This window comes from Penaeus japonicus, unplaced genomic scaffold (genome assembly GCF_977035675.1).
Source record: "Penaeus japonicus unplaced genomic scaffold, GWHDUDI00000001_assembly GWHDUDI00000013, whole genome shotgun sequence".
NCBI lineage: Eukaryota > Metazoa > Arthropoda > Malacostraca > Decapoda > Penaeidae > Penaeus > Penaeus japonicus.
The window spans coordinates 24,142,116-24,154,615 of record NW_028234415.1 but is presented as its reverse complement, the minus strand read 5'-3'; the positions used below and the strand labels follow the sequence as shown (position 1 = coordinate 24,154,615).

Below are 12,500 nucleotides of genomic sequence, written 5' to 3'. Positions count from 1 at the left end.
AACAGTGGCAGGTTCATTTGGATGCATTTAGGCCATCTTTCCCCTTAAGGGCTGTAGGCTTAGAGGCTAAAAGACACACCTGCTACTATGTACATTTTCTATTTTATTGCATTTCAGTGCTAAAGTTTGATGTCTCCAGTTGTGAAAACTGTATATACACCACCCTATTCATGCATCAGCAAGGTATAAGGACTGCTCATGTTAACTAGGCCTTGTTTCCACAGATCAGGCGACCACAAAAATGTCAGAGGAGCTGCAAGCTGATTTTGAGGGTGGTGACTCTGGTGCCTCTAATGTGTACCCCGCACAGTGCTCCTCCCTTCGTAAGAATGGACACGTTGTGATCAAGGTAGGTTTATGCAGCGATGCTAACAAGTTCATTTAAAACGGTAGGAGCAAATGTAATCGTGTCTCTCAATTTGGTAATGGTGGTTGACATTCCTTTTGGCTTGTATTGCTGTATTTGTGTGAAATTTTTGAAGTGTCAAAAGAATGTACAAGTGACAGATTTTTGTTTGAAATGTGTATTTTCAGCAATTTCAAATTTTTACTGCAAGTGAAATAAATTAAGAATAGTAACAAGGTTATGGAGGAAGGAGTACTAGTAAAAATGCTTTTAACCAGCTGTAGTTTAGTTCTTTAAAAAATTGGTAGGATAGATAGGAAAGGTAGTCCTATATCAGTGGAGAAGGAATTTGCATGGTTGCTAGTATTTTTTTTTTTCTAGATCTTAAAAAGTTTTTGAATCTGGTTCTAAAATGTCCTGTAAGAGTATTTAGGAAAATATACAAGCTTATCTTTCTAATCTAGAATTTTTAAATGGTCAATTTCTGTTAAGACACTTGTAGAGTATTTAATTTTAATGGCCATATTACATTTTAATACTTCTATTATGTTTACACTGTTTTTCTGTTAATATCCAATGACCTGAAATAACTTTCAATAAAAATTACTTAAATCCCATTCCTGTTTTATCTAAGTATGACCATTTTATTTCACTAGATTAATGCTTTTCTACTGCCAAGTTTGTTTGAACAATTGCACTTTCCTAGGCAGAGGAGTACCAACAGTTCAGTAGATTGTCTGAATAAAGAAACCATTGCTATAGAAAGTTCATAATGGAGAGCTTGGTTTACATTAGATTTAATCCCTAATTATTCTACGTATTGGTCAGACTCGGATAATGCAAAATTTCCATATGATTGAGAGTAATGGGTAGTTTAGATTAAATGTTTAGTTTCTAGTAAATTATTTCATCTAGTCCTCCCCCAGTACTAGCCAGTTTGCCACTTTAACTGTATGAAACTTCAGTTTCATACAGTTATTCATTTACGTATTTGTATTAGAAATATGGATACAGAAGATCTAGTAATAAAGTTAATTCCTTTATGCCTACAAGCAAATGCAAAGCTAAATAGAACCAAGAATAATGATTGAAAGTAACTTGCCATGTTAGATTACTAATATATAAATTAAAAGTAGGAAATCCCTATATCTAAAGGTTTGAATTTGAAAATGTTAAAGAAAAGGTTTAAAAGTTTAAAGCTTTTAATTTTATGGTAACTTTATACCTGGAAAACTTAGATAGTTATTGGATTATTGCATTTGAAAGTAAACAAGTTTTTACTACCACGAGAGATGAACAAAGGACAGGCAGTTGATGTTGCATCTTGTTTCAGGGCCGTGCCTGCAAGATTGTAGAAATGTCGACCTCAAAAACTGGTAAACACGGTCATGCTAAGGTACATCTGATTGGCATTGATCTTTTCACCGGTAAGAAATATGAAGATATCTGTCCCTCTACCCACAACATGGACGTGCCAGTGGTCAAGCGTGCAGATTACCAGGTATTTGAACTAGTATTTGGATCTTGATTGTGCCAATTTGATTGATATTCTTTTATTAAGTATAAAACTCAGATATATATATTTATGCATATTTTTTTCCTTACAGCTGATTGACATCTCTGATGATGGCTACCTTAGTCTTATGAAGGATTCGGGTGAACTGCGTGATGATATTAGATTGCCTGATGGAGACTTAGGCACTGACATTAAGAACAAGTTCGAAAATAATGAAGACCTTCTGGTAAGTCACATCTGAATTGAGTAAGAATTACAATAAAGTAATGCATAGTATTTGATTCCATGTGAACACAGCATAAAGGCCTATACCTTTTATGGAAAACTAAATTTCACTTTCTTTACAGTTGACAGTCCTGGCTGCTATGGAAGAGGAAATGGTAGTTGCCACCAAGCCAAATATGAAGTAACTCCTTCCATCAGTTGCTACCATCTACACCACTACACCACCTTCACAACCAGCCATTAGCTCATTAAAGTATATATTTTTTTCCTATTAGACCCATATAACAGGGTTGATGGTTGACACCTGTGATCATTCTACAATGGTTTGGTATGTCATTCTACAACATTTTTGTATTTCTTGGGGAAGGATATGGTGTTCTATCTAGCCTACCTTTGCTTTGTCCATGGCCACCTGTTGTAACTTTGTTTGGTTTTAACTTTGTTTGGCAGTAACTAATTGGCCTTGGAGGAAGTGGAGGGAAGGAGCCATAAGCCTCATCTTTACTCATGTCCAGCTGGACATAATGTTTGTTTGAGTGTTACAGCCACAACCATTAAAGTTTGTGGTCATTTTTTTTTTATTTGTTGTGGAGGGGCAGCATATGTGACACCAATTCAAATAACCTTGCGGCCCAGTATATTGATCTGTGACCAAATAAGGAATAAATGGTGTATTGTTTATATGGCGTTTGATTGTTCAATTGATCCAAGCTTCAGTGCAGGAGAGCCTTTTCCTTTTTTACATTATCATAGAATATGGGCCCATTACTTGGGTTTAAAGAAATGCTTTTATCTAACTTGTTTTTGTACTTCAATGTGCATAATTAAATATGCTAAATATTAGAATAAAAATTTACAACCATTCCAGTGTTAAGATGTTCTTTCATTCACATATCCCCAGGATTGAGCAGATAATTGCAGTAGAAAGAAAAAATCTGAATATTGGATTAATAATGAACTAGCACTTTTCAGTTTTGAAATGGGGCTAATGAATTGTTGAAGACCTTTGACTCAGTTGTCTACTTAAGGGTTAGCTGGTATACAAGAAGGCACATTTAAAACTGCCAGTAATTCTTTTGGGTCCTGCATTTGAATCCAAGGGTATGTATGCAATTTTTCATTCACTTGTTACAATTTGAGTGATATACCAAGTTTGTACCTTTGACTGTAATTTTTTTTCCGTTTTTTTTGCTTAACGGGGGAATACCACTGTATCATTCAAATGACAAATAAAAGGCTTTTATTGTAGTTGTGTATTAAACTGCAGTATTAGAACTCCTTTATGAAAACATTTTATGCCCTTTCCTATTCTGTAAAATATTGTACACTGAAAATATTGCAATCTTTTGACTTAATCAGCCTGGATGGATGTAACCAAATTTTATTACTAGAAGGTAAACTACTGCATCTGAAACAAGCAATGTTAAATATGGCAAACTATGAGAGATTTATGCATGAATTTTGAGTTTTACTTGCAAAACAAATTCAAATACTACCATTTTGCACTGGCAGACTTGTGTGAGCACCAGATGTTCTGTGAATTAACTTGTTTGTTTCTGGTAATGTTTACATTTGTCTAACCAGACCTCTTAAATAGGTTGGCTAGGATAGAACCCTAGCATGTTGCACTAGTTTTTTCTGGTGTAGGCTTGCCCTCTGTTTCTGCACTGGCATGAGTATCATTTTTCATGTAACTTAAGTGCTGTTCAAGTAAAGGTTAAAGCTTGTCAAATGCTTGGTGCAAGACTAGGCTGACAAGTGTGAAGGCTGTGCTATTATGACTACAATTTCAAAATCGGAATAGAAAATCCGCATGGATAACCTATCAAGTTTGATATATTACGTTTTTCTCCCTCCCCCTTCACTTAACCCTCTCTGGACGGGTGGTACAGTACTGTACCGCTCATTCAAAAGCCCAGTGGCCGGGCGGCACAGTATTGTGCCAGCCATTCAATTGATTTAGGCCTAATAATTCAAACGCCCTGGCATTGTGACATTCAAGGCTAGAATGCCCCCGTCGTGGATGGGTTAATTACCTCAGAAGCAAGAGTTTTTTGCAGTTGACAGAATGAACAGTTATCAGGAAGTTTTGTGCACCACTGGGTAATATCTACATGTCCCACAAGCATTTCAATTGCCTGTGCCTGTGGTTTTGTAACACTGCTTGCTCATACAGGCACTGCCCCATGTATAGACACAGCCTCTTTTTTTTTTTCTTTCTTTTCCTTTTTCCCCCCTTGATATATTGAGTTGGAGGGTACACAAGGACAATATATAAAAATTGGGGGGGGGGGGTCACTCCCCGGTTGAGTCCCCAAGCACTTTTCTTAAATGTGAAACATCAAGTCTCGGTATCAAATTAAAAATTCTTTACGCATGTACGTCTTCTCGTGGCAACTTCTTGAACTTCTCCCCATACACACTGAACAGTCCCCTTAATGCCCTTGGCAGATCAAGCATCTAGCACACTGACAGGATCATACCAAGGGAATCTTGGGCTCTGATGGACGTCATTGTATCCTAAGGATCAGCTAACATACCTCTGGTATACATCATGTAGGGATTCCATTCTGGCATGTTTGTTGCAGCCATCAAGAAAAGGTAGGGTGAATATACACACTTGCCGGGACAACTTGCCCAGAAGATTTGGATGCTTGCACTAAACATCTTTCCACCTATATACTGGATCCATGGCCTATATTTTGTGTTAATGGCCTAGGAAAGAATACTGATTACATAGCAGTGTGAAATATATATGAATTTACTTTACTCTTAATGTATGTGCTGAACTTTTTTACTAACATGAGTTAAAGGTATATAAGATTCAAAGGGTTATTAGTTGGTCAAATTTTCAAATTTAATGAACAGTAAATGTCTAAATCCAGCAGCCCTCAGTATGAGACTGTTTGCATGAACAGATCCGTAGAATCATGGCTATAGCAATACTAGTAATGTATGTTGACGAGATTCCAATTTCCAGATATTCTTCTTTGATCAACTTTTCAAGGATCTAATAATTCTTTAACAAAATGTGAATATAAAGGTCTTTTTATTGAGTATTTGAAAAGTGACTTCATGAATTCTAACCTGAATTAAAAAAAAAAAAATTGAAAATCAAAACTCGTGTGTTATTTGGAACTCTGTAAGACTTGTCAAGTGTCCCAATCGACCTATTGTGATTTCACACCAACTCTGGCACCTCCCAGGAGCATGCAGGGAAAATGAACTTGCAGTTCAATGATTTGAATAAATGGTGATCATTATTTTCTTTTAATATCGTACTACCTACTACTGATAGGATTTTGGAAATCGTCCACCAAATTTATCATTGATAAATGTTTTCTTCAATAACAAGACATTAGACTTTTAAACATTCTTCAATAGTATAAATATATTGAGTTAATGCTACAACTGGAAATACAACTCCTGATGTTTATGAAGTACTTCATTTTTTGTCTATCTAACAAGAAGGGAATTTATTATCATTATGTATAGCTTCTGGAAGTCATGGGGTGCAACACCCTTATTTAAGGAATTAGGGTAAAAATATAGTCTATTATGATGTTAATACACAAGAATATATATGGAATGTAAATATAAGGGATGATAATTAATGTTGGTGTGGGAAAAATGGCATTAATTTTATCAGGATCTTAACATTGGTAATATTCTATTACACTTGGATTCCTTATTCAAAGTTTTTTTTTTTTTTTTTCATGGTGTCCATAAGGTTTGTAGAAATGCATTTAATCTGTGCCAGTGACATATCCCAAATTTGGCAAATTAATGACATTTTTTATTGGTTAAACATATATTTTTTTCAAAGGACATACAAAGTCTTTCAAACAAGTAGGTTTCCATATATGCATCACAAAGAAAATTATAGTTTTGAGGCATTGATGAACAATATTGAATTAATTAAAAGAAAAATGGTGTGTGGATGACTATACCCCATACTATTTATTTTCCAGTAAAACTGCACTCTGTAAGTACCATTGTCCTATTGGAAAGTTAAATTTCCAACTTATCTCTCTCAAAATCAATTTGCCTTTTTATAAAACATTACATTCTGTATTTTTTTAACTTTTAACAATAAAAAATAATTATTCTATAAATGCACAATTTTTGCATCCCTCAAATATGGTTACAAAATGGGTTTCTTTCCTTTACTCTAAGGCGTCTGGCAGTGTATATCATTGTAATTACTTAGTTTTACTCTGAGAATTAGTCTTTAGATTTGTATCCATTTCAGTAAGAAAAAAAATACATATGATAGTTTTCCACATGTTACAGTGAACTAGTCATTTCTCTTCTGCTAATATGTTGATCAATAATGAAATTACTCGGATTGGAAAACAAAAAGCTCACATCAGCACAAGTTACAGCAGTTCCCTAAAACATAAATCTTAAATAAAATAAGCTATTGAACAAATAATATTTATCGTGCTAGCATATATCTTACCACATTTTCAAATTTGGACTACACTTATAAAATCTGATTTACTTTGTTCAAGCAGATGTACAAGGCCTGGTATTTTTTTCAATAGAACTCAATAAAATTACTCCTCAGGTTTCAGTGATCCTAATAATTTAAAAATCCTTGTAAACTCTGGGAAAGTTATGTTCTACAGTTTCATTACGTCTATAATAGTGCTTCACTTCAGGTACATAAAGGCATCACCAAGTTAATTACACTGCCTAAAAGCTAAACTATCACTGCATCAGGATTAAATGCCCATAGGCCTAGATGACACAGTTTCCCTAATGCACATACCTTAACTATTTTTACTCAAGCAACATAGAGAGTTTTGTAACTTCGAGACACCAAAAGATTAAAATGGGAACAAGAATATCAGTGTGGCATAACACTTGTAGAAAATCTGCAACAACTTAAATTTTAGTAAACCTAACATTTTTAAGACCTGTATTTTCCAGATAGTGACAGCAGATGGCACCTTTAGCATATTCTAACACATCTGGTTAGGCTATGAAACCTCATTGCGTATTCTGGATCATCTGGTTAGGTTTTAAATCCTATTACAAATTTCTGAGATGAAGGTATGAGACTGAACAACAATGCAAGACACATCTCTTACTTTTATCAACATTTGTCACATTGAAGTCTCCATTATTCATATCTTTCATAAAAAATGTATACTTAAATCTTTATTTAAAATTATTATCATGACAATATGGCTGCATTTCATGTCACTTGTTAACAAACAGACGTCTGCAAACAGATAGATGCATACAGTTTTTAAAGGTTTCTATTACTAGCGATTTTACGGTTGACTGGTAACATTAGCAATGTATTGCTAAACCTATACACAACTGCAGGTGCCTCTCAAAATGTTCAAGTTTGTCAATTCACCTTCCACATGTACATAAAAAGGGAGATTATTTCTGTGACATTATTTAGTGTTACAAGAAAGTAACTTGTTGGGTTTAAGAGCATACAACACCAATCAAAGTGTAACAACTTGGGAGAGATATCAATGTAGCCCTCTGTATTGGGGAGTCAGAAATACAGAAAAAAACAAAAGACAAATTTTACATTTTCTCATGCTAATTTTCAGACTGATATATAGTTGCCTTACATTATATTGCCTTATAATTACTTCCGTAAGTTTGTAACATTTGTATTTATTCATTTTGTTACATTCAACATAAAAGGAGTGCAGATCAGGTGCAATATTGCAATATAAACTTTCCTTTAATGAGTAGCCTTATGCATGGAAGGAAACATTTAAAAATATAAAGTTTAATTGAAAGAAAACCACTTAATTTTCATTGCAGTTCTAATTATAAAAAAAATATTCTGTGAGTTAAAAGACTTCAACTACCCACATTTGGTGGCAATTTAATTTGGTATAATCAAACTCTTTCTCTAAAATTTGTTAAATCTGCAGATTTGTTCCACCTTGAAGTAAATTATTTAAAGTTATTGTGTATGATCTGTTATTCTTCAGTGCTTTATGATAATTTTTTTTTACCCCATTAACTAATATGAAGGTTCCAAAATTCAAAGAACGATACTTTAAATAAAACTTGTCATTAATATAAACTTGCATACATCACCTACACTTACTTAGCATGGATATTTAACATTTTGAATATTTGATCATACTTATAACTATGCCAGTTACCCTTATATTGTCTTAACCCTTTGACAACGGTGCGTCACACCCGTGTGACACAGCTAAATGCCAAATGATGGGGTGACACACCAGTGTGACGTTCCCGATGCAATATTGCATAGGGCCAGCGTAGGGGGTTTCCACTTATCGCCGGCCTGTCGGGATTGGGTTAATTAGTATTTGTATTTTTTAATTCATCATTATTTTATGTTGCAAGATACAGTTAATGTGTGGACACTGGCAAAAAAATGAGTAAGGATTTCTCTTATGGCTTAAGGCACTTTTTTCCATATTTTAAAATGAGGTTGGGATGCTAATCAATATAAATCCATTGATGTCAAACACTCACTAGTGCAGGGGAAGTGATGTGGTTACTGCACACACTTATTTTAAGACTGACATGCGGGAATCCAGCTTAAAGAACATGCTATCATAATTGACCTACAGCTCCCTACTGTCCTTTTCTGAGTATTCACATTAAAACAATCAAACAAACAAATAAACTGTATGATATAATCAATGTGATAAATGTGGGAAAAAGAAAAAATAATAGCTTTTCAAGACAGCAACATAACCTAATATAATCTTGTATTATATCCTTTTACTAATATGCTTCTTTTGCTGCCATGGCCTGGTTAACGCTTCTCACTATTTGTTCTGCTGCATATCTAATTAATTTGTATATTTCTTGGTATTTGATAAATGTGAATGTGGGAACACAACTGCTAGGAAACGCTTGTGGGTTCTGAGATGTGCCTGAGGGTAGTCTGGTTTGCCTGTTCATATGCAGTTAGATTATCATGAAAGTTAAGAAAAAGGAAATGCATAGAACTAATAATTGTTCATCTTTATACTCAAATGGTCCTAAATCTTTGATGACTAAGGCAGCCTATTAATGCTGCGGCATCAAATCAATATTGGCATGAATTTTTTTCTTCATTTTGTCTCAACAATACTTTTTCAATATAAGGTCTACAATTTATAAAAAATATAATCGGTAATGATGGTATAAGCTTCCTTGGTCGATTTTGATACTATATTACATTATTCCATAAAATATAAGATAACTTTTATGTTCCAACTGATTTTCACCCAAATTTGATATTAAACTACATTTTCAGCTGCTCTATCATTTGAGGAAAATACTTGTTTAACTAAACTAACAAAAGAACAACCTAATAGTTCTTCCCAGAAATTCTTACTAATAGTATATCATTACAGAGAAACTTCCTTACCTCAAAACAATAAAATTTTGTAAGCATATTTACAATGTTCTTTAATCTTAGCATAGTATAATTAAGACAAATTTCACAATTGTTGTGGTGTAAAATGGCAATTACAGAAATCAGAACATACACAACACCTATTACAAAATAACTCCTGGCAAGAAATTTAATTTACTACAGTTTAGCAACAGCTGCACTTTATAAAAATACTGCTGAAGATCAGTATTAAACATCTCAAATTAAAATGTCAGCCTTGCAGAGAACAGTATTTTGTATTTATCTCCCTTATATATGTAAATGTCAAGTTCTTAAACATTAAATGAAAAAAGAAAAGAGTTAATTAACAAAATAATATCAACAAAAATATACTTCAACAAATATTACGAGGTCTTGCATAAAGTACTTACAAAAGATGAATGTACTTTTATTGTTTCTAATATGACTTTTCTGTATACTTAATAAAATTCTAAGTATGTTCAGTTATTAAAGTAAAATATAAATCTGCTATTTTTTTGCTAATACATGAACTTTGTATTTTATTGCTTTTTACTTTCCAGTACTCCCTCTTAAAAAGTAAAAATATTGCTAGTTATTTTCATATCCACTCTTTAGTTTTCGTACAGACCTAAATCTTTCTTCATACATCATGTCATAAAAAGCTAACCATTACTTGGTATGATAAGCACCTGACCAATCTTGGGAAATTAGCTAAACATGAAATGAATCTTACTGTAAGAAATGAATGAATAGTGATATAAGGCGGAAAGCCAATATAATATACACCTCCTGCAAATCGACTATGGACCCACACTAAGTATAGCTATGGGAGATTATTTGTGTTTCCTATGCTATAACAACATATTCTGGAAATTAATAATGGCTCCCATATTTTTTCAATCATGATGATTGTACCGGTATATCCGCTGTAATGGAAAGATTGAACGATTGTGCAATTCACTAAAGATTATCCAACAGTTTGATATTTAACCACCCATTGTGTTACTTGCACATTCATGAGTGAAAGCATGTGGCTGTGATTGTGCAAATAGTTTCGTCCTACCATCAACACTAATGGTTGAGTACACAGGACAATTAGGAGCTTTTGCAAGAGCTTATTGAACTATAATGAAGTTTCCCAACATTGTGAAAGGTGAAAAGTACAAAAATAAAAAGAATGTGATCATAAACTAAGTATTAAGAGAAAATGAGCTCACTATAAGCCATAACAGTCCCCATACAGATCAAATAATTCTGCATCAACCACCAAGAAGGAACTGAAGAAAGTAACTGCCATACATATCTTTGTATGAGTGGCATAAACATAACTACAGCAAATCGCTGAACGTTTCACTGTCCATGTGTAGGGAGTTCTTACAGTCTGCATGAGAAGAGATTACTAGTTCTTGTTCCTGTAATTGAATATTTGTCTTTTCTTAAGCCATATACTTCTGAAGGGGAAGGTAATCAAGTGGCAGATTTGAAGGGAAATGCATCTGAAGCTGATACAAGACTTCACACCTTCCAATACCACCAGCAGATGGAGTTGGTGCTGTGCCACACAGCTGTCAAGAAACAATTTGTCACTGACCGTACATAGAAGTGTGTTCAATTGGCCAATAAGTATGTACATCAGACATCAGGTGAGTGAAGAAAAATTATGTTTTCAGATGATAGCAGAATTCAGGTGTTCTCAATTGTGGTCTCCTTAGTTGGTATGATTCAGCTTACATGGTGCTCACTTAAATTAAGCACTCAGAATCAGTAATGGTTCAGGAGTGTTTCTTTAGTTCAATGGGAAGTGGAGGCCTCTACTTTCTGCCAAAGAACTTCATGAACTGTTTGACAATTTTGCTATTTATGGGGAGAGACTTTTTCATGAACAATATAGCTCCATGTCACAGGTCAAGGAAAGCGACCAAATTGTTTCAGGACAATGGGATTGAATTCCTGGGCTAGCCTGGCAACAGTCCATACCTAATTCCAATAGAAAACTCCTGGAAGTACATGAAGGAAGTTGTGGTAGAAAAGAAGACAACCAATCTGGATAAATTCATGACTGAGGTGATAAATGTATGGTATTTCTTCAATAAATATTGTGATTTATAATGATTTCTGTGTTCTTAAATGTCTGAGGGAGGGGAGGACCCATGTCGATTTGTGGTAGGTGTAATTCAATTCATATTAAAGAGACTCACCATTTCAAAACAATGCCACATATCAAATCCTCAGCAGGTAAAAAATTATATGATAAACAGAAATCAAACAATATGAGAATGATCTAAAAGATGAAATAATAATGGCATTACAAATCAAATCCACTTTATATTCTGTAAAATGTATTACACAGAGATCACAAACAAGTACTGATAAGAAGCTGAATGTGTTAGGAGCACCAGTACCTATGGGCCAATTCTTGCAGTCTATGTATGCTGTGATAATAAAGGAATATCAGCACTGCAGGTAATGTACAAATGTAATATACAAACTCTTTTATTGTACAGTACACTTTATGGTAGCACTCTGATGATGACAGTTTCCCCCCATATTATGCCATCCACTGATTAAACTAATAAAACCTAGAACAGCTATAAATGTTGAATTAAGTAGAAGTTGCAGTTCTCTTTCAACCCCTCAAGGGTGCCTCTCTATGGCCTCGACTCCCCAAAAGAGCTGGAGACACTAAGAACTTCATTCAAGAAACACATCTGTTTTAATACACACTTGAAATAAGTATCAAAAGATATTACACTCTTATAGTTTCATTTAAAAAGTGTCATTTTACAGGCAACATGATGCATTCTATGGTAATATATAATAAAAATAGTATAAGTGATCTGGAACAGCATGAAAACTATTAAAAAACAAGAATACTTCTTGCTTCTAGGAAACATATTTTTTCAGTTTATAACCCAAATGAAGGCCCACCCAGGTAACACAACTATTACTAGAAATAACCAGAATTTATAATTAGTAGATTGTAATTCTGTACTATAATCAAAAGAAGTCACTGAATCATATGAGTAATAGAGCAGTTACTTTAAGTAAAAGAA

General features: G+C 33.9%; 1 protein-coding gene across 8 annotated transcripts in view; it reads left to right on the top strand.

The window, feature by feature from the left end:
* The window catches only part of eEF5 (eukaryotic translation elongation factor 5), a 3,977-nt gene extending 1,016 nt beyond the window's left edge, over nucleotides 1-2,961 (top strand). For 4 of the 8 annotated variants that reach the window (XM_043012019.2, XM_043012020.2, XM_043012021.2 and 1 more), the window contains exons 2-5: nucleotides 225-349; nucleotides 1,680-1,847; nucleotides 1,954-2,088; nucleotides 2,210-2,961. In XM_043012019.2, the coding sequence (XP_042867953.1) occupies nucleotides 242-349; nucleotides 1,680-1,847; nucleotides 1,954-2,088; nucleotides 2,210-2,272 (474 nt within the window). In that variant the 5' untranslated portion in view covers nucleotides 225-241 and the 3' untranslated portion in view covers nucleotides 2,273-2,961. Of the gene's footprint in view, nucleotides 1-209; nucleotides 350-1,679; nucleotides 1,848-1,953; nucleotides 2,089-2,209 lie in introns of all 8 variants that reach the window. The other 4 variants (XM_043012023.2, XM_086543322.1, XM_086543323.1 and 1 more) reach the window with 2 other exon arrangements.
* Nucleotides 2,962-12,500: the final 9,539 nt, after the last annotated feature.